General features: G+C 38.6%; 2 protein-coding genes across 2 annotated transcripts; both read right to left on the minus strand.

Moving 5' to 3' along the window:
- Window positions 1-3078: 3078 nt before the first annotated feature.
- x16 (x16 splicing factor) lies at window positions 3079-23313 on the minus strand. The gene is made up of 3 exons (XM_067765348.1): window positions 23113-23313; window positions 22473-23005; window positions 3079-3726 (listed from the first exon to the last, which is right to left on the minus strand). Exons 1-3 carry the CDS (start codon window positions 23113-23115, stop codon window positions 3357-3359), a joined length of 906 nt encoding a protein of 301 aa, XP_067621449.1. The 5' UTR covers window positions 23116-23313; the 3' UTR covers window positions 3079-3356.
- On the minus strand, window positions 9664-11913 carry nop5 (nop5 ribonucleoprotein). The gene is made up of 2 exons (XM_067769493.1): window positions 10496-11913; window positions 9664-10294 (listed from the first exon to the last, which is right to left on the minus strand). The coding sequence occupies exons 1-2, from the start codon at window positions 11764-11766 to the stop codon at window positions 10042-10044; spliced, it is 1524 nt and encodes a 507-aa protein (XP_067625594.1). The 5' UTR covers window positions 11767-11913; the 3' UTR covers window positions 9664-10041.
- Window positions 23314-24044: the final 731 nt, after the last annotated feature.

Raw genomic sequence — 24044 nt, forward strand, 5'->3', positions numbered from 1 at the left:
CCCGGAAGTTTTTTTCGGTAACTTCCCGTTGAACTAGATACTTGATACTTGGGCCGTGAGTCAAAACCCGGTGACAATGCAATATTTGATCCAAAAAAAATTCGCTAGGTGGCGCATGGATCGAGATATTTGGAAAATCAATTTTAATTTGGGAATCTTTCAATCCATTTTTACCTAACTTCCCGGCTACCTAGAGACTTGTTACTTAGCACATAGTTCGAGATCCGGTGACAATACAATTTACAGAAAACAAAATTCCGCTAGGTGGCGCGCTAAGTGAGATAACTACAAATCCTTGAAAAACGAGGGGAATCTTGCAATCGATTTTTGAGTAACTTCCCGGTGAGCTGAAAATATGAAACTTGAGCCGTAAGTCAGAACCCGGTGACAATGCAATATTTTATCAAAAAAATTCCGCTAGTTGGCGCATGGATCGAGATATTGAGAAAACTGGTTTTAAATTGGGAATCTTGCAATCGATTTTTAACTAACTTCCTGGATATCTACAGACTTGAAACCTGAAATATAGTTTAAAACTCGGTCACAGTGCAATGTTTGATCAAAAAATTTGAGCTACGTAACGCACAAGTCGAACTATTTAGAAGATTAGGCCATACCTTCATGGCTAGCCTCCTGAGTGTAGCAGGCGTTGTAGAATTCCACCTCGTTGAAGGCCCAACTTAATGCACGGCCTTGCATACTTTCAGACGTAGGCGTACGCGACTTTCACCACGATTATTTTAGACTTTCATGCGTATGCGAATTTCGCCACGATTTTCAGCTGTGCAAATTAAGCAGCTGACAAAAGAGGTGCAATTCTCTTGTTATGATGCGAGGTGGAATTCTGTTGTTTTCGCCAGTTCTGTCAGTGAAAATGCCACTAATTCTCTTAAATCTTGCTATTTTGAACATATAAATAAAGATAAGAATTTTCACTTAAGAATTACTTAAATTACTAATCAAAGTTGCAATTGTCTTTTTGTAGGCAGTACTAAAAAATTTAAAATAAAAAGATGATAAAAAAATTTTAAGGACTACCTTTATATAAATGGACCAAAAAATAGAAGGCAATTTTTCATTCAATACAGACAGACATAGTCTTGTTGAATTTTGACTAAAAAACTTAACAATAGCTCTTTTAAATTTTAAATTATCAATTAGTTAATCCTAAGTATATATATGGTTTGCCTTAAATTGAAAGATTGCGCCCCAACTTTATAGTTTTAAATCGCAAAATTCTTACAAGAGCTATTGTTAAAGTTTTTTAGTCAAAATTCAACGAGACTATTGTTGTATTAAAGGAAAAATTGCCTTCTATTTTTTGGTCCATTTATATAAAGGTAGTCCTTAAACATTTTTTTTTCATCTTTTTGTTACATTGTTTAACCAATAAAAAATTCACTGAGTTATTTTTCTATTTCGCACATTTATTTAAACCAATTCGTGCAACTTTATTGAAAGTTTCAAGATAAAATCAATATAAACCAATCAAATTTTTACAAAAAGCCAAAATAGAGTTATACATACACACGTACATACATATGCACATACAAATTGGGATACATGCATGCGAGGCGCTCATGAATTTCACGTTTTCAATTATTATAAGAAGCGTTATTATGCACGATTTCTATACATACACATTAGGGTGGGTCAAATTTATTGTTGAAAAGGCACATCCAGTTTCTGAATCTATGGGTCATACGGTCATACTGAGTAATATTGTGCATCGGACCATAGATCTGAAATGAATTTCGAGCCTCCCTAATTTTGTTAGAAAATTTTATATCCCCATACGAATAGCGGCGCTCACAAATAAAATACATGAAAATAAATGTCAACTTCGGATTCGGATTGGGATATAAAATTGTCTAACAAAGTTAGGGAGGCTCAAAATTCATTTCAGACCTATGGTCCCATGGACAATATTACTCAGTATTAGCCATAGATTCAGAAACTGGATATGCACCTGCAGTTTTTTTTTCATTTCCCCCCCCCCCCCCCCCCACACAATTTGACCCGCCCTAATACACTTACATGTGTATATATCCACGTATGTATGTAAACAGTTAATAGCGTTTCGGACCTAATGTGTATTTATGTTAATTGAAATGAGCTTATTTTTTTAATTTAACATATGCATTATATTCAGTAAATCTACTTTTAAAATTTATTACAAAATATTAAAAAAATTAATAAAATATGTAGTATGTATGTAATGTGTGAACTATTTGACTTATTATGCTGGTTTTATAGATGCTCGCAGATTTTATTGTAATTTTTTTTTTTTTTTTTTGAAATTTCATTTGTGACAAATACTGCATTACTTAATATTTTTCATTCAATAATTAAATAAATACATATTAGGGCGATGCAATTGCTTTGCCTTGAAAACGGTGCACGGATTGCACGGAATGCATGGATTGTAAAGTCACAACAACAAAATGCACGCAAAAAGTTATATTCAATCCGTGCAATTTATATATAATATGCTCAAAGCTATGCATATTTTCGTGCAACGAATTGTAGGAAATGAAAATCAACCCTGCTTCAACGGTGTTCTTCTCATTTCGGTCACAAAAACAATGAGCAATTTTTTATAATTTTTCGTCATATTTTGTTATTTTATATGCCGATTTTTTGACGCTTCTTACTGATGCATTCTATATCTTCGCTATGGGGTACTGTCGTAGTCTTGTATATTTTATCGTAGGATATAAACAACCTGGCAACCCGTGCACCTTGCAAGACAAAGCGAGTACACCTACTAATTTACATAATTTGCAATCTGAAGTATTTTTAGTAGTATATTGTATATGTATAGTATTGTTAAAGCAAATATATGCTATGAATGTTGACACACTTTGTTGAGTTTTCAATTGTTTTCGTACATTTATTTTTATTATTACAATTGTTAAACTACTATTTACTCTTGCAAACATGTAAAATTGTGACTTGGTGTTGCATATTTGCAATGGCGTCGCAATTAAATAACCGTCAGTTTTGCCAGTTGCTGTTGCATATTTGCAAAGGCATCGCAATTAAACAACCTTCAAAATATCCTGAACTCCCTACAGCTTTCTTATATATTTTTTTTATTTATCTTTATTATTGGTCTTAAAATTTAAACTGTTTTCTACTTAAAACACGATACAATTGGTTTCAAATTCGAGCTTTTTTGTAGTAAGTCGAATGTTTGCCTTTAAACATGTAATGTTGATTTATATGAAGGGAATAAGAGAATGAAAGGGAAGAGTAGTGCATGAATTGCACTACATACTGCAATCAATATAGAGCCAGTTTCTTTTAGCTCAACGTCTATTTATTTGCTTTGCAGTTAATAACTGCATATGCTGCTAGTCCCGACGAGAACTCGAACGTGATAATGTCGAGTCACCTCGTCGACTACGTTTTGAGATATTACGCCTTGGTGATGGCGAGACAGAATCATCATAACGTCGTTTGGGAATTGGCGATACGGCTCCTACAGTTGTACCGCCATTACGTTCATCTTCACTATATCGACGATATGAGCTGCCATTTTCTGCCGTGCCACGCCCATTTTCTCGTGCCTTAATAGTGTAGCCGATATCGCGCGATTTTCGTATATTTTTATTGGCGAAATTTGAACGGCTCCTACTACGTGAACGACTTGCTGAAACAGGAGTGCGCGAACGTATTCTGTGATTTCGTGACACACTGCGAGAGCGGCTGCGCGAATTGCTTCTGAAATAGAAACAATAAAATAAATACATTAGTAATGCATATTTTTTATTTTTTTTATGGGCATCATCAAGTAAATAACGAAAATAATAATAACGATAATTTTCAAACAACTCTCTGGTCGCCCTACATCAGATGCACAAAGCCAGCGGACATCAAATACATCCACCAGCGTACCGGATATATATTCGGATAGGGACGTTTTGTAAGAAGCACCCATAAAATGATAGGAGTGTTAAACTACAAACATATCCCATGGGCGATGCATCGCATCCAACTTAAAGCCAACGGAATGCAGTACGACTATTCACTGGAAGAAGCTACAGGATTGCCAAAATACTGCCCTCAAAACCGCCACGGGTTGTCTTCTTATGTCTCCAGAACACCATCTACATAATGAAGCGAGAATACTCCCCACCAAGGAGAGAAATGAAATGCTAACCAAACAGTTCCTGTTGAATACCCAGACCAACACCGGCCAGGGGCTTAAGGAGTCATCTCCGTAACATTATGAGGAAATACGGCAACTGAGAACACAGCCGTATGAAGCCAAAAAACACAAGCAAGTGAACTCCACAAACAGGCGTGAATCCTGTACTCAAAGAACAATACCCTAAACTTGCAGAAGAGGAACGCACACTCCCTAGAGAAACGCGAGTCACTCTAGCTCAACTTCGATCTGTAACTTGTTAAACTCTAACCTATCCAGAATCAACCCCGACATACAAAATGTATGCCCCGGTTGCAATGTGTTCCCACATGACACCGACCATCGCTTTAATTGTAATGTGGAACCAACGCCTCTAACACCCCCGCATTATGGTCCCCCCTGTTGAAACAGCAAATTTCTTTGGACTCCCGTTGGAGGATATTGATGACAATTTGTGATCGGTCACACCTATTGGATGGGGCGAAGCACTGATACAACAACAACACCAACAGCAACAACAACAAGACGCTTGGTATGTGTGTGGACTTTATTACGAGAAAGAGAATTTTGGAAAAATTTTGGAAAATGTGCTCGGCACTGTCCACATTAAAAAGAAGGAAATGTGAATGTTTTTCAAATCAAAAGGCGTTGAAGATATCGAGTTGATGTTTGGCATGGAGGTTGTCCTTGCCACTGTTCTGTGGTAGGGTTTTTGATTCAATATGCAATTTATCTGTGCTGATCGCGTTTAGCGCGGTGGTAGTGGCTATGTGGTTTTCGAAAGCCATGTTGATTGGCAGCGGGTTAGGGCATCAGAATATACCCGCGGTAGGTATGCCTGTCGCAAGAGACGACTAAAATACCAAATAAATTCAAAGGGTTGTGTAGCGCAACCCTTTCAGGTTGCCAGCGCAATATATAGCTTCTCCAAACCCAATTGTCAACCTCACCTATCCGTGACGAATCCTGTTTCAATAACGACCGAGGATCTGGCGATCCCCAGCTCCTCATGGATCTAAGGGATGGGAAGGCGGTATGGCCTAGAAGGTCGCATATGGTCATAACAAATCGTTTCCCGAGATGGTTCCGAGTGTCCTTATCCCTACATGATTGGCAAGACGCAAGTTCGCTGTGAAAAAGGGGAACAAAATGGCTTCAAGTGTCTTAGCTACTGGTGATAGGATATATATAGGGCGATACGATTTTTCTACGTTAGTTGGTTTACCAGACTTTAGTAGCGGTACCACCCGGGCCATTTTCCATTTTCCCGAGGTCGAAGAAGATAAACAAAGACAGGTTGAAGACATGTGCTAGATATTTAAATCCCTCTTTGTGAAGCTTTTAAAGCATCGGCATGGCTATACCGTCAATTTGACGCTTCCCAAGGCAGTCGGTTCTATGTACCGGAGCGACTCGGGATTTTTCCCGACCAAGGACTGTCATTTCAGTGTGACCCCATTTAATTTGTTTCGTCCCTCCCACAAATTGTCATCCTCCCAGCAGCTCCTTGCAGCAGGACTGCTACATATTCTCTTACTCCGGGAAGGTATCGAACCCAATCCGGGTCCGTCTCCTCACCCCGGTCCTGAGACATGGTTTTGCTGCATTTGCCAGAAAAGAATCTTTTTAGGACGGTCATACTCTGTTCAGTGTGTCTCGTGCAAGGGATGGTTGCATCGGACAGGTTGTTCTGGGCTTGATCCCAAAACCCGACGTCCACGTAACTTTTATAAATCTTTTGTGGCTCCTTGCTGCTCACGCCCAAGGGCGTCCCGTAGTCTACGCCTAAGCGTATCCCCACTACCTTCCAGCAGCTTCGCTGCTCAGCGAGCCACAACAAGTACCCGCTGCTGCTCGCGCCCCACGGCGCCAACAACTCAAACAGCTGATACCACTCATAACTACTACCTTCGTAGTAGAGCTGGTAGCAATGCTGAGCATCAGCCCCTGCCCCCGTCTTCTTCTCCTCCCCTCTTTTCTGGCAGCAATCGTGCAGGTCAGGGAAACAGACTCTTAGTCCCTGCCTCCGTTTGCACCGTCTGCCAGCACAGAATATATAGGTTTGCGACATCCGCTCAATGCAGCTCCTGCCTTGGGTGGTGCCACTTTCCTAGATGTTCTGGTCTCCGCGACGGCAACCCCTCGACGGGTTTCATCGCGCCATGTTGCCAGGTCGCAAACCCAAATCATCCGGGTACCCCAATGCTTGCCCAAGGGCGCCCAGTCCCAAGGCCACAACAGCAATTGCGTCCTGGCCTTCCACAACCTAGGCGTAGTCACCCCTCACTTACCCCTAGAGTGGCGGCGTCACCCCTCATGCACTTCAGAATTCTGCAGTTCAACTGTAATGGACTAACTGGGAAGATTACGGAGATAGTCGATTTCATGAAGCGGCACAACATCCGCATTGCTGCGATTCAAGAGACTAAACTCACAGCAAGATCTGCATTGCAGACCTGCTCTGGTTATAATGTCCACAGGAAAGACCACGAGAGCGGAAATGGAGGCGGCCTCGCGTTTATTATACACCACTCTGTGCAATATCATATATTTGATCCTGGCATCGACCGCAGTGACAATGTCTTAGAACGTCAAGGCCTATCTGTCCGGTCAGGCGATGCAAATCTATAAATCATCAACATCTACATCCCTCCTGTCACCTGTTGCCCCAGTGGATACCGCCATAATATCGAGGCCTTACTCACTGGCAACAATCGCATTATCTTAGGCGATTTCAATGCCCATCACGACCTATGGCATTCAAACTTGCGGGCGGACAGTAGGGGTGAGATGTTGGCGAATCAAATAGACGAAACGACGTTCTGCACAATTAACGGAGACGCCCCCACACGTATGGTAGGAAGCTGTCATAGCTCGCCAGATATCTCAATCGTGAGCGCAGAACTCGTAAACTGCGTCAACTGCCCATACATATTTCGTTCGAGCGTACCGCCGACTTCATCGTCACCGAAAAACGCACTTTCATAAACTTCAAAAAAGGAAAGTGGGAAGAATATAAATCTGCAACAGACAGCAGCTTTGCTGCCCTCCCTATCCCGACTGATGCCCGCCAAGGGGAGCGTGCCTTCCGTAAGGTCATTGAATCCGCCTCGGCACATTTCATTCCCGCCGGGAGAATTCCCGAAATCCGGCCCCACTTCCCGGCGGAGGCCGCGAGCTTAGCGAGGGAACGCGACCTTATAAGACAGCTTGATCCAGGCGACCCCCAAATAAGGGATATAAACCAACGCATCAGATCGCTTGTGGACGAACACAAGCGGGCGAAATGGGAAGAGCACCTAAGAGGTTGTAACCTCTCTACCGGTGTAGGTAAACTTTGGTCCACCGTAAAGTCCCTATCGAATCCGACTAAACACAAAGACACAGTTTCCATCGCCTTTGGCGATAAGGTGCTGTCGGATGCGAAAAAATGCGCGAGCGCTTTCTGCCGACAATATATAATGCATCCTACGGTCGACAAAGATAGACGGAGAGCCAATAGACGTGCACATAAACACAAACTCAGCGCGTCACCAATTACCATCACCGCTAGAGAGGTTGAGGACGCCATTGGTCGCGCTAAACCATCCAAAGCAGTGGGCCCAGACGGCATAGCCATGCCGATGCTTAAAAACCTAGGGAAAGAGGGTTTCAAATATTTAGCGAATGTCTTCAACCTGTCTCTTTCCACCTTTGTCATACCCGAGAAATGGAAAATGGCCAAGGTGGTCCCGCTACTTAAGCCTGGGAAACCAGCTAACGTAGGTGAGTCATATCGTCCGATATCTCTCCTATCGCCAGTGGCAAAGACGCTTGAAGCCATTTTGCTCCCTCATTTCCAAGCACATTTGCAGCTAGCCCCTCATCAGCATGGCTTCAGAAAACTCCATAGCACTACCTCCGCGCTAAATGTCATTAGCACCCAGATAAATTGCGGTTTGAATCAATATCCCCACCATAGAACAGTACTCGTAGCGTTAGACCTATCAAAAGCTTTTGATACGGTCAACCATGGCTCGTTACTGGAAGACCTGGAAGGGTCTACCCTTCCCCCATGTCTTAAAAGGTGGACCGCAAATTACCTGGGTGGTCGGCAGGCATCGGTGCAATTCAGAAACGAAACATCAAAACAAAGGAGAATTAAAGAAGGGGTGCCACAGGGTGGTGTCCTATCCCCGCTTTTGTTTAATTTCTACATATCTAAGCTACCTTCACCACCGGAAGGAGTCACAATCGTTTCCTACGCCGATGACTGCACAATAATGGCCACAGGCCCAGGCCCAAAGATGGATGAGCTATGCAATAAAATAAACGGCTATCTCCCTGATCTCTCGTTTTTTCGCCTCGCGAAACCTGTCATTGTCACCGACTAAATCTTCCGCGACCTTATTTACAACATGGACGCCCCAAATGTCGACCATATTGAACATCCACGTCGATGGCACTACGCTACCGACTGTCCTACACCCCAAAATCTTGGGTGTGACGTTTGATCAGGATCTACATTTTGGTGCGCACGCAACCGCAATTGTTCCAAGAATTCAGAGCCGTAATAAAATCCTCAAATCCCTTGCTGGCAGTACCTGGGGAAAAGATAAAGAAACGCTCTTGACCACATACAAAGCAATTAGCCAGCCGATTACGTGCTACGCGTCACCCATACGACCTAAACCAAGCCTAAAAACCACCCACTGGAAGAAACTAAAGGCCTGCCAAAATACTGCTCTCAGAATCGCCACGGGCTGTCTTCTTATGTCCCCAGAACACCATCTGCATAATGAGGCGAGAATACTCCCCATCAGGGAGAGAAATGAGATGCTGACCAAACAGTTTCTGTTGAATACCCAGAAACCTGGGCATCCCAACAGACATCTGATTGACGAACCAGCACCGCCTAGGGGCCTAAGGAGTCATCTCCGTAAGCATTTTGAGGAAATACGGCACCTGAGAACCCAGCCGTATGAAGCGGAAAAACACAAGCAGGTCCTTGGTGAACTCCATAGACAGGCGTCGGACCTTTATGTCGGGAATTGCCCGGTGAATCCAGTACTTGAAGAAAAATATCCAGAACTCGCAGAAGAGGAACGCATACTCCCCAGGGAAACGCGTGTCACTCTTGCTCAACTTCGTTCTGGATACTGTAACAGGTTAAACTCTTACCTATCCAGAATCAACCCCGACATACAAAATGTATGCCCTGCTTGCAATGTGTCCCCACATGACACCAACCATCTCTTTAATTGTAATGTGGAACCAACGCCTCTAACACCCCTTTCCTTATGGTCCACCCCTGTTGAAACGGCAAGTTTCCTTGGACTCCCGTTAGAGGATATTGATGACAATTTGTGATCGGTCGCGGCTATTAGGTGGGGCGAGCATTGCTACAACAACAACAACAACAGGGTCAATTTGACTTTTTGATTTAAAAAAATTAAATACGTTCCCTGCTCTTAACCTATGTAATCATCATTAAATTTTATTGTCGGAAAAGTAGTATGAAAATACACATATATGGTTAAAAACAAAAGGTTATATTCTTTATTTTACAAGAAGTATTCTTAGTTGCATGTTTTTAAGTGATATCCATCTTAGAAGTAATTTAAATGGTTTACTATAAAATTAAATAGTATTAATATTTCAAATAACACATACATATGTGCGTTTACAAATATAGAGGACTGCTTCGTTTACGCAATACTTTGTACATTCTCCCTTTTCTATATTGCAACATATAAATTTGTTCTGTTTAGAAATAAAAGTAGGTACAACATTCAATGCAGCGACAATATTGTCTCCTCGATCGAGCCCATACATACATATTAACGTACGATTTAGTTCCTTTCCTATAGTTAAAACTTATTATATAAAACTAAAAGTATATACATAAATTAATCAGAGTCCGGCTCTTTTTTAGGTTTGAATTTCTTTTTGGCAGGTTCCGCTTGTTGCTGTTCTTGATCCTTATTTTTGTTTTTCTTCTTCTTTTTCTTTTTCTTCTCTGATACCGATGGACCAGTTTCATTATTTGCATCGTCTGCCTCCGGTTCTTCCACTTGGGTTTCAACCGGAGATATTTCAGAATGTTTGCGTTTTTTGACCGATAATGTGTTATCAGCTTCAGGTTGATATGTGAACACCTCACTAAATAGAATATAATTGATTAATAAATAATTTTATTAAAAAATAAATAGTTATTTTATTCAGCACTTATTTTTTGCAACATCAGACAGCCAAGGTTTTTCATCAATTCATATGATCAGGTGTATGCGAAACCTTTTTTTTTCATCATTAAATTGCAAAAAATTGTTTTACATTTAATACAAAGTTTTAAAAAAGTATTACCTTTTCGCCTGGTATTTCTCAAACTTGGCTTTAGCTTTTCCTGTGCCTGATAGTTTACGTAGGTTTCCTTCTTCCAATAACCGCAATCGGCCTTCTAATTTAACTTTATGTGTTGCTCCTAGTTCACAGCTTGCTTCTTCACCAAAAGCATCAACACGCGTCGCTAATGAAGCCTTTGCTGCCAAAGATCTTGACATTTTACCTTTGTTTTTTAAGCTAGCTTGACCAATAAGTTGGGCATGAAATATTATACCATATTTGGGCGTATCTTTTTTAGTTTTCAATGCGCGGAAAAGAGCCTTTTCTGCACCCAAGATTTGAACCGTCGACGATGGATGTTTGGCAAGATTTATTAGTGAGCCTGCATGTGCAATCAATCGTGCTCCAACGGTTTCACCAACTAAAACCGTTAGATTGGGGGCCATAGCCATCATACGTGTTTTCAAATAATCATATAAGTGAGTTCTATACTCGTCAATGGAAAGTATTTCATCGCATAGGCATTGAATATTCATTATATCCTCTTCAGAAATTTCAGTACCCATTGATATTTCTGCAGCTTCCTTTACTTTCTCCTCTACTTCTTCTGGCAATATATCTGAAAGATCAGCTAACGCCATATTTTCACGTGTGCCTACCAACTTAATGGTTTTGACAAAAGCAACATTGTCTGTAATTAACTTCCCAAGTTCAGGAAAATGCCAACCATACCATTCACGTGCACGCATCATATAATTGTTTAATTCTTTATCCAAATCATCTAGTAGACATTGCGCTTGCACAATCATTGTGTCGATTTTATCAGGTGAAAATTTCAATTTATAACGAGATAGAGAATGCGCCAAACCAAGTGCCATCGCTGTCATCTCACGTTTAGGTAAACCACTCAATAAACTATCTGCTTGTTGACGTATGCATCGCATCAATTCCTGCACACCGGTATTATAGACACATGGGACGGCTAATTTATCTTTTATAGCATTACCCAACTTCGCATCTGCAACCAGCAAAGAAGATTGCACTTCTTTGGCAAACAATTTTTTTAATGTCTTTTTAAGGGGCTTCGACATTTTTCCCTCCACTGCAGCAGTTGCTGCGGCCAGTGCTTCCGTAGTGTCATTGAATTTCTCAAAATGTTTCAATTTCAATAGTTTATTCGCCTTTTCCGGCGTTTGAAACTCCAGATAGAGGTTATCTACTTCTGCTAGTTTCTTTTCATCCAATAACTTAAATATCGCGTAGCCCGCCGGCGTTTCGTACAAAACGAACATTATGTTACAATAATTTTCCTGATTGCAGGAAAAAATATTCCTTTATCTCTAAACAATTTTTATTTTGATCAATCAAACCACTAAACTGCACAGACGAAAAGCCAAAATGAAATCAAAATCGAAACTCGTGGACACCACGTGTGCGCGCCATTGCGATTATAGCGATATCTGACGGTAATTCACGAATAGGTTTGTTCTTCTTCTTATGCATGCATAGTTCACTATGCATTCTTTCAACTAATGACCGCGTCAGATTGACCTCTTTCATATATGTTCGCCCAAATATAACATAAAGGAGCTTTTGTAAAAATCTAGGGGGAATATTTGGAACAAGTGCAGTATACGGACAATTCTGATATAAAAAAACGAAAAATTGAGATCGATAGGTATTAATAAAAGAAACATAACGATATATTTTTTTTTGTTGGGCAAACAACAACAAAAGTTATTAAAGGTCAAAGTTCATAATAAGCTTTTTTTTAAATCTAAATTACTCCTAAAGTATTCAACCGATTATCAACGTCGTTGATAGGTATTTCCAATACCTTTCATTTGATGTATATCTTAAGTATATAACTGCAAATAATTTCCTGAAATAATATAATTTTTTAGAAAACATATCAAAATTTTTAAAAACTTAATTTTTTTTAATTTAATTGCTGTATTAAATATATGCAAATATAGTTTGGTAGATGGGAAATAATTTAAGCTTTCATTTAAAATTATATATAATATCCTTAGTCCCATCAATGCAATACCAACTGTCCTGTTCCTGGTATACCAAAACTTAATTTTGGGCAAATTAACAGTAATTCTGCGTAGAACACCTGGTATTTGTTTCCTTTATGTGCAGAACACCTTTCCGAGTTGGCGGCCTTTGGCCGCCCTTATTTAAATAACCCTGGGCTACGCCATGCCAAGTCCGGGTGGTTGGCTGAACCGTGGCAACATGCCACGGTACGCACTCTTTTGCGCGTTTTTAGGTAAATTGAAATAACGGTTATTTTCCAAACATCTGTTAAGGTCCAGCTAATCTTCCAACCAACCTTATAGAAATCAATAAAATTGATTAATGGCGCCTTACCATAACGCCTTATCGAATACATTTATTTCAATAAAATTGTTGGTTAACGCTATAGAAAATTTATTTAAGCTTTAAATACCAACGTATTAACGAAATATACATACACATACATACATATGTACAAATAAATATGCGTAATTTACTTAGTAAATATAGCACTTTTAAACATCGAATTTTTTAAGTATTTTACGGGATAGGAATACAAACAGCATATCAAATGAAAGGTAATTTTACAACCTATACAATGAAAAAAATATTTAAAAAAAATGCTTCATATGAACTTTGACCCTTAATAACTCCTGTTATTTGCCCACAAAAAAAATTATGTAGTTATACTCACCTTGACCATGTCTAGCAATCCTCATACTTCTTTTTTTGATTTTGGAGTTGTCCGTATACTGCACTTAAGCCCGTTTGTTTAATTGCAACAACGAAAAAAGGACAATAGTACCGACGTGTTTTCCGTGAATAACTTTTAAACGAGATAAAAAAAATATAGTTTCTGCTTTCTGATACTGAATCTTGACGCAAATACGCGTCTTTTGATACTGCTATCGACATGTGCGACCCGAATTTTAAGTGCAGGACTTAAGTTGAAATTTTACTAAATTTGGAAATTAAAAAGCTTATATTTCATAAAATAAGAGTTTCCTAGAGCTGCGGACCCCTTCTACCCCTACAAATCAACAAAAGTTTGAAAATCGTGGCACCTTATATAAAATCTAACCCCCAAAAATATCGAGAGGTATCAAACGATGCGTTTTGACATCAGTATTACTAATCCGAAGGAGGAAAATAAAAAATTTAACTCATTCAAAAGATATTAACGAAAAACCGGAAAAAGACCCTCGGTTACCTCCGAAACCAGGGGTGGTATCCAAAGTATTTTTTTTGTGGGTACCACAACATTACAACAACCACATGAAAATCGCCAACTTCAACTGCAAATATCTCCGGACTGAGATAAAATTTTTCTTTTCCGCCTTCGGATTATTGTTCTCGAGATTAATACGCTTCTTTTGACACCTCTTTCGATATATTTTGACGCGTATTAGAAGGCCGTCCCCTCAACTAGACTTTTACCGCGGATTCAAAGGTTTGATAAGTGCATTACAAAGCTTCAGAGAATTTTTTTTGTGGGTACAACAACATTACAACAACCGCATGAAAATCGCCAGCTTCAACTGCAAATATCTCCGCACAGAGATGAAATTTTTATTTTCCGGTTTCGGGTTATTGTTGTCGAGATTAATGCGCGTCTTTTAACACCTCTTTCAATATTTTTGGACGCGTATTAGCAGTGTCATGCTGTCGTATAGAATTACCCTTTATTTTGTTATAATAGCCACAATTTAAATATTTTTTTGTGAAATTACAACAAAAACATTGGTTTTTTGTTAATCTTTACGTTTTTTTTTCAACTACTTATATTTTTGTTTCACACTTATATGGTGTAACGACATTTTAATTACAATACTTCCTGTTGGGAGTGCCTACATCCAGTTTACAGAACTATTCCACGTCTCAACTCCGTCAATTCGTCAGAGGGAGTTCAGGTGCCGTTCTTTAGGGCCATCTTAGGCATAGGATCAAAAACACTTATGTTCACAATTTTTTTTGTGGGTACAACAACATTACAACAACCGCATGAAAATCGCCAACTTCAACTGCAAATATCTCCGCACAGAGATAAAATTTTTATTTTCCGGTTTCGGGTTATTGTTGTCGAGATTAATGCGCGTCTTTTAACACCTCTTTCAATATTTTTGGACGCGTATTAGCAGTGTCATGCTGTCGTATAGAATTACCCTTTATTTTGTTATAATAGCCACAATTTAAATATTTTTTTGTGAAATTACAACAAAAACATTGGTTTTTTGTTAATCTTCACGTTTTTTTTTTTTTCAACTACTTATATTTTTGTTTCACAGTTATATGGTGTAACGACATTTTAATTACAATACTTCCTGTTGGGAGTGCCTACATCCAGTTTACAGAACCATTCCACGTCTCAACTCCGTCAATTCGTCAGAGGGAATTCAGGTGCCGTTCTTTAGGGCCATCTTAGGCATAGGGTCAACCAAATCAAGCCAGAAAATATTTTGGTTGAGCCGAGGCCGCCACTGCATGTCCACTTGGACGAAAGGACAAGAACGGCTGCTTCAACTTCATCACATAATAATTGGGAAAACCAAAACAGCGATGAGGTACCTCTTAGCATGAATAACAAAAGCTAAAATTTTGACGCCTGACTTTCGAGTCATCATATCTCAGACTATTTTCTTCAAAAACGCCTTATCTCAGGATTCGTTCAAAATCGCCCTATCTCGCGTCAAAATGTACTGAATTTATGCTCAGATAGGGCAATTTTTTAAATGTCTGAGACAGGATAGGAAGCTTTCGAATCGGCAGATAGGATGATATAAAGCTAAACACAGTACATTTTTAATAGCACAATAGCAGTTGGATGAAAAATCAAGGTTCAAACACTGTAGATCTCATAAGCTAAGTAAAAGTTTCATTTGATTTGAAAATAAGTTTCATTTGAAAAGAAAAAGTGTCATTTGACTTGGAAATGCTATATCAACATATTACCTTTGATCGATCATAGTTGATGTGCCCAGATGTCACAATTGATTCGATGCAAGTGCCTTGAGAGTCAGCTTAAAACATTTAGATTCCGGCCCTCCAATGTGTAGGTAAAATTAAAGGGGAGCCCGACTCAAATTATCAATAACTATTCTCCTCGGAGGTATGCCGCGCCTTATATATTTATTTTTAAGTATCATGTGTGAGTCTATCTCTATGTAAAAGTTGATTGCAAAACCATAATTGCATATTTACTGATCCACAGAACGAAGTTTTTTTTTTGTGCATAACTTTTGAACGAATGGGAAAAGTTTTCTAACCACAACGGACTCGTAATCCTGAGATTCAAGGAGTTTATAAGCGTAATACAAAGTTTTATAGTTTCACAGCCTCCGCATCTCATGGAACTAGGGATAGTGGCGGAACGGCCCAGAATGTTGAACTACCCGAGATGTTCCGGATTTTAGATTGCCTCTTTTCAAAACAGAAGTGGACAAGCAAAATATATTTTATAAGGGCCTGAAATATTTCAATAAACTTCCTAATCACATAAAAAGTAGTAATAACTTCAATACTTAAAAAAAAAAGTTTATTGGAGCATTGTAAAACCTTCCAATAAGATAAAGTTTTTTTCTTTTATTTTTTTACATGATATATCCGATACTGGAGCGCGAAAAGGGAATGGTAGGTAATATTGGTAGCAGCAAAATACAATACACCCGGCCCTAAGGAAAAGATAATCAGTCGCCACGAAATTAAGGTGCCAAACATGATTCGAACATGAATGAAGAATAAAAAAACAAAATGCTCACATAAGCGAAAGTGCATTAAAAGTTGTGAAGAAATTAGAAAGAAAACGAGGCAATACAATAGTTTTTGATGTTATAATACAAGCTGAAATAGAGGACTTTTCAAAGATACTTGCTGCAGAACGAATAAATATCGGTTGGGAAAGATGTAAAGTGTACGATGCAATCAGTGTGCTTAGGTGTTATAAATGTAAAGGCTTTAACCACAAATCTGTGAAATGCAAAAATGAGGAAGCCTGTCACAAATGCCATGCCAGCCATAATTCAAAAACGTGTAATGAAATTCCCATAAATAAATGTTTAAATTGTATTAAAGCAAAGGAAAAGTTAAACCTGCCATTAGACATAAATCATGATACATTTGACAAAGAATGTCCTTGCTATGTGAACAAATTGCAAAAAAGAAAAAGTAAGCTCGGGTATTAGCAATTAAAAAATTATGAGCCCATCAATCTAAAAGATAACATTAAGCAGCGAAAGTAGAAAAATAAAATAAAGTGCATATACCTTAATATAAACAGTATCACAGTCAATAAGGAAGAAGTTGAATAGAAGAAGAAGCTCCAAATTTTGTTTTTTGTACAGACTCATACCACAGAGAATATCAGTGATTCAGAGCTTAATATTGTTGGTTATAACCATGCAAGGTGTGATTCACACAGCCGACACACAGGTGGTGTATTGATATATATTCATAAATTGATTAGCTCCAAAGTAATATAAACAATATGTGGTGTGTTGTGCTGAAAACAACGAGAAGCACAATTAAGTGGCAAATTGGTGTAGTATACCATTCACCGAATACAAGCGATGCTGAGTTCATTAGATACATGGGTGAAGTGCTGGACGAATATTTTAATGAAAATGGAAACAATGTCATTATTGGTGATTTCAATATAAACATGAATGTAAGGTCAATTTACTCAAACCAGCTAAACCAAACTTTCACATCAATGTCAATGAGACAGTTAATCAATTTTAATACAAGAATAACCGAATCATCACAAACCAAAATAGACCTTCTCTATAGCAATAGCGGTGATATCGAAATACAAAACTTAGAGAATCAGAGAATATCAGATCATGAAACAATTTGTATCAAACTGCCTGTACAAAAAAACTACAAAATGAGAGTGTATGATAACCGCTTATGCTGGGACAACTATACGGGGGAAAACTTATTAAATCATCTTAGGAATTATAATCTGGCCGAACTTACAAACTGTGACATCGATGAGAAAGTCATAGTCATAAATAACATTTTGGAAGACGTAATGGATACGATAATATTTGAAAAGCAAATTCAAATCAAAATAATGAATAAGTGGTACGATCGTGAACTTACAGAACTGAGCAAGCAAAAATATGAACTTCACAAGTTGGCAAAGATATCAAACTCATGGGAGAATTACAATGATATAAAACGACACTACAAAAGAGTAATCAAGTTTAAAAAGAAGAAATACATCGAGAATAAAATCACAATCAACAGTAACAACCACCAGGCTGATGTGGAAATGTCTAAAAGATGCTGTAAATATGAACGAGAATTCTCAAATAAAACGAGTTTTTATAAGCAACACTTATGTTGTTGTTGTTGTTGTTGTTGTAGCGATACGGTTGCTCCCCGAAGGTTTAGGGAGTGATCGATGTGATGGTCCTTTGCCGTTTACAGATCCGGTACGCTCCGGTAACACAGCATCATTAAGGTGCTGGCCCGACCATCTCGGGAACGATTTATATGGCCACATTAAACCTTCAGGCCAATCCGGTATTTTAGTCGCCTCTTACGACAGGCATACCTACCGCTGGTATATTCTAACCCCCTGACCCGCTGGGTTGCAACACTTATGTTGAGGAAGATTATGAAATTGCAAGACAGTTAAATCAGTTTTTTATTGAAAGTATAAGAATAATACGTAGTAGTATTGAAACCATTATGCCAGTTAAAGCTGAGGCAGACATAAATAGAAATTTATTTGAACTTAAAAATGTAAGTGTTGATCAGTTCTTGCGTACAGCGGCAACATTACAAAATAAATATGGTGGAAGAAAATTATTAACAGAAGGTGTCGTTAAAGATAGTAAGGTATACTTAGGATACTATTATACAAGCATAGTTAATGAAAGCTTTAATAGTGGTGTTTTTCCAGCATGCTGGAAAACGTCGACAATTATACCAGTTGAAAAGGTTAAAGGAACAGTAAAACCAGAAGAAATACGGCCAATAAATACGTTACCTAGCGATGAAAAAATAATAGAGAAAATTGTAAAAGAACAACTCCTGTGAAACCGCACTGAACATGGGGTTAGCAGAGTGGAAAGAAGGAATGTCTTGCAAACTAGTAACAGTCACAGTTTTTCTTGACCTTAAAAGAGCTTTTGAAACTATTGATAGAGATATGATGTTCAGGAAATTATACAACATCGGCGTCCGAAATACAGCTTTAAAGTGGTTCAGAAGCTACCTTACAGGAAGAAAACAGAGAAATTTAATTAGGAACGTGACATCTCCTGAAATAGAAGTTGAAATAGGTTTACCACAGGGATCAGTACTAGCCGCGATTCTGTTCATAATATACATAAATGATATTAAAACTTGTTTGAGTTACTGTAAAATAAGACTATTTGCAGATGATGCATTGTTGACGATAAGCTGTTCATCCATAACTGAGGCCATATCAAAAATACAAGCGGATATAGACTCTGTATATGAATGGCTATGTCAAAACAAGCTCAAAATTAATATTGAGAAACCAAAATGGATGGTTATGAGTAAAATACATTCAGGAGTAACCCTAAAAATAGCAAATATCCCATTAGAAAGAATAAAACAAATAAAATACTTAGGAGTTATAATAGACGAAAGATTAAAGTTTGATGAGCATCTTAAGTATGTAGAGGGGGAAGTTTCAAAGAAGATAGGTTTTATGATACGGACATGCAAGCACGTAAGCCGATACTATAAAACAATGGTTTACAAGTCTATCGTTGAACCTCATTTTATATATTGCCCAAGGATTCTATTTACAATGGCTGATACGGTGATGCGATTTATTTTAAAGAAGATACTCCCATACAAGAGCTACTAAACAGCTTGAACTGGCTTAGTGTAAAACAGCTTGTGTTATATTATACTTTGAAATTCATACACAACATGAAATTAGGAAACCTACCAAATTATCTAAATGATCGTGTAAAATACAATAACGAGGTCCATAACTATAACACAAGAAACAAAAATAATTTCCACTTGCCAATTGTAAAATCCGAATTTGATAAAGAGTATATATTTTGAGGGATTAAGAGAATACAATGAACTTCCTAGGGACTTTACATTTTATAACTCAAAATTAATTATGCAAAATCCAAAGACTTTATAATGTATAAATGTGATCTCATAGATTTAATCTAAGTCTAAAGACTGTAATAAATAAAATAACTAACTAACTAACCTGTAACTCCAGACAGTTCCTACAACTAATTTCGCTGGAATTCGGTATTTTCAGCCTATATTTTCTGTTGCTGATCGGAACTACTCGCATTCTTACAGCATTAATATAACAATAATCTTATGCACTAAGATGTAGAATTTTAAATATTCAGTGCCTTAATACTCGAAGGAAAATTTGTGGTATTTTCTTTATCAAAGACATTTACGACAACAAAATCGATTCTCCGGAACTACTTTTTCTTCTCCCCTTCTATGCACCTGAAAGGTGTCTAAGGGACAAATACATTTTCTACGTCCAAACGCGTAGAACGAATTTTGGAAATAATGAACCTATTCACAGAATGATCTCCTTATGTAACTCTGTTTGCAATCATGCCGATTTTAGCTCATGTAAAGAACATTTTAAAGCTGATGTTATTGATTACTTTCTTTTCAATTAATATGTTTCAGTATTCGTATTACTATATAAATGTTTTTACATGTAGTTTTATTTAAGCCGTAGCGAATTTTTTACAAAAATTTTTTGTTATAATGTCGTTGTATTTATAAATTGTTACCATATATTTTTCTATCTCGATAATTTTTGTTTAAGTTGTTACATATCTGTGAGGACTATGTCCGGTAGATAATAATAATAATAATAATTATATGATATGTAACGAAAATAAGGTCAAACAAAAGTTGGAGCAGGGGGGATTGGAAACACGTCCTTTTCAACCTCCCATTATATTTTGAGCAGTGCTGATCGGAATTTTCATGCATTCCGACAGCGTCTTTACTAAACAAAGTTGAGGGGTGATTGGGTACACGTTATTTTCAATTTCCAACATCCAAAGACATGTTAAGCTGTGCTGATCGGAGACCAATACATTCAGACAGCTTAAAATACAAATATAATTGAAAAACATAAGTTCCAAATTTTGATGGCTTAAGCTGGGAGCACTGGAGGATTGGAAACGCGTCCTTTCCAATCTTCCTTAAATGAGTGGCTCCCAGACTCGTCCGTTTGTCACGCCAGTAAATATGCTGATCGGAATCACATGGCATTCCAACAGCATATTCAATAGAAATAAGTGATTATAATAATGAATTGTACTTAGTAGTTTAAGTTTTAGGCCTAAACAGCTGTAATAATAAATTAAATTAATTTAATGGCGCCTGTAGCAGGTAACAGGGACTTAGCGTATCTATATCCGGCAAAATACCATCAACATATATGATAATATATTCAACCTAACCCCCGGCGGGTTATGGGGTCAGAATATACCCGCGATAGGTATGCCTGTCGTAAGAGGCGACTAAAATACCAGATGCAAGGGGCTGCGTAGCGCAACCCTTCCAATTGTCAACCCTGTTTCACTAACAGACGAGGCTCTGGCGATCCCAAGCTCCTCATGAAACTTGGGGGTGCGGAGGGAGGGATAGCCTGGAGGTTTAACGTGGCCATATAAATCTTTCCCGAGATGGTCGGGCTACCACCTTAATGGTGCTGTTAACGGAGCGTACCGTATCTGTATCCGGCAAAGGACCATCACATAGATAACACTCCCCAAAGCCTTTGGGGAGCAACCTTATCGCTACAACAACAACAACATAATATATTCAAGGGGTTAATTAGCACAAGTCACAGCTTATGCAAAGCTATTGTCAACCTCACGTACGCGAGTTGAATCCTGCTACAAATATTAATGTTTCATACATATATTTAGAAGGCGAGGGTCTCGCGAGTCGCGACCCCATGTTCCTCATGGAACTAAGGGGTGGAGTGGGATGGCCTAGAAGGTTCAATGTGGCCATATTAGTACCTAAATAGTGCTTGATATCGCTACAACAAAACACTCGGCAAAACCTTCCGGGAGTGTGTTTATCTCTACAACAACAAATGCCAATACTAGTAATTTCTGCTATAATAGCAGACAATTTGAAATCTGTTTCATCCTATTTGTTTCTACTAATTGTCATAAATTTGCAAGGAAACAACACAGATAGTTAATACCCCAGCGGGTTAAGGGGTCGGAATATAACCGCGGTGGGTATGCCTGTTGTAAGAGGCGACTAAAATACCAGATGCAAGGGGCTGTGTAGCGCAACCCTTCAGGTTGCCAGCGCAATATATAGCTTCTCCAAACCCAATTGTCAACCTCACCTATCCGCGGCGAATCCTGTTTCACTAACAGACGAGGCTCTGGCGATTCTAAGCTCCTCATGGAACTTGGGGTTGGGGAGAGAGGGGATGGGCTGAAAGTTTTATATGGCCACATAAATCGTTCCCGAGATGGTCGGCCCTGCACCTTAATGGTGCTGTGGTACCGGAAGGTACCGGATCTGTTTCCGGCAAAGGACCATCACATCGATAACACTCCCCAAAGCCTTCGGGAAGCAACCTTATCGCTACAACAACAATAACAGGTTGTTGATTCGATCTGGGAGCAAGATGGCGGCAATTGTCAAAAATTTTGTGTATCAAGCAAACATCTTGTGATTGAATCACGATTCAAAGCTACTGTTTTCTGTTTGCTACAATCATTGTTAAGGTAAACCTACACAATGCCTACAATATTGAATCAAATCATACAGAGGTCCATTATAGATGGTTAGCGTGAGTTTCTCTGATCACAGACAGTGTGATAGTAAATTTATGTTAAAGTTTGCAATTCTAGGAAAAATTAGCAGTATTTTAAAGTGGAGTATATATGTATATTAATTTGCAGTATTTGGTTTGTAATGTCATAAACAGTCTTTATACACGCATGTATTTTATTGTACTTACCGGCGACGACTGCCACGGCGACCATCACGACGTCGACATTCTCTAGCATAATGTCCTCTTCCACCGCATTCATAACATTTAGTCTCATCCGAATTGTTTCTTCGTATTCCACCGCCACCACCTCCACCAAAACCTCCACGGCGATCACCACCACCACCTCCTCCTCCAAAATCTCCACGGCGATCACCACCACCACCTCCTCCTCCAAAATCTCCACGGCGATCACCACCACCACGGCGGTCACCACCTCCACCCCTGCGATCGCCCCCACCCGCTAATTTTCCAGTCGATAATTCTACTCTTGCTCGACGACCGCAAACCGTGCGTCCATCCAAACCGCGCACCGCATCTGCCGCATCACGAGCACTTTCGAATTCGACAAATGCAAAACCTGGCGGGTTGCGTGCAATCCAAACGCTTCGCAAAGTTCCATAGGCGCCAAATGCATGCTCTAAATCATTTTTCTTTGCATTATTACCCAAATCTCCGACATATACCTTTCGGTCGCTGGGATATCTAGACATTCTTTTGGCCTAGTGTTTTTAATGAAATGAAAAAACATGAAAGAAAACGGAAAATCGATTGTTAAAAATATATTTTTCAACATATGCCTTTATAGTTCAATAAAATACTTGCTTACCATTGTTGGTTCTTATTTTCGAATTATAATTATTTATAATGTTTTCTTCACAACTCAACCTACAATTAGTATTCAGGAAGTTACACAAATTTTATTTTCAGAACATTGCTGCAAAAAACCGCTTGTGCAGAATTACGCATCTGTTATTTTGTCAATTTAGATCCACCTGCTTTCGCTCGAAACAATGAATTTCGTAATAAAAAGAACGCTATTTGGGCCGACCTTCGGCGACTTCTATTTAAAAAGAGAACAAATCAGAAAGTTGGTCAGCATTGCCAGACTGAAGTGTTGGGAACATATTTCCCTCAAGGGGGCGCTTTTTTAGTTACCCGATACTACCCACAACCGTATTATCTTATTCTTTATTGGGTGTTAACTAATATGGCTGCCTAAAATAAACGCACTGTTGCAATTTTTTAACAACAGTCCTCGTGTTTCATATGGATCATATTGTTGTTGCATTTGCATGTTAAATCACAATTCGTAACTGGTTCATGTGTTATTGAAAACCGAGGAATGACTCATGCAGAGAGCATCCGAAATTGAATTTACATTGTTGGATCGCATTGCGTGTATTAGGTTGAGGGCATCTTGTGACATCTTCACCAAAGAGGATAGATATTATAAGAGCCGTCACTCGTTATTTTGTGGCGAGTAACTCGCTGGAAATCAAAAAATTCATGCCAAATGTTTTTTTCTGAGCGACATTTTGGAATTGCCTTCCATTTATCCATGCGGTGTAGGCACTTTGAACAAACGTAATTTTTGGAAAGAGACTCAAATAATTAATTAAATACTGTCGGAAAAATAAACACAAATACCCTATTAAAATGTATAGAAGACATTTATAAACATCTCGCCCAAAAAAAAGTAGCGACTACCTCAGAGTTTACATCGATTAAATGCCTGAAAAATAACGAGTGACGGTTCTT

This window comes from Eurosta solidaginis, chromosome 2 (assembly GCF_040869045.1).
Source record: "Eurosta solidaginis isolate ZX-2024a chromosome 2, ASM4086904v1, whole genome shotgun sequence".
Lineage (NCBI taxonomy): Eukaryota > Metazoa > Arthropoda > Insecta > Diptera > Tephritidae > Eurosta > Eurosta solidaginis.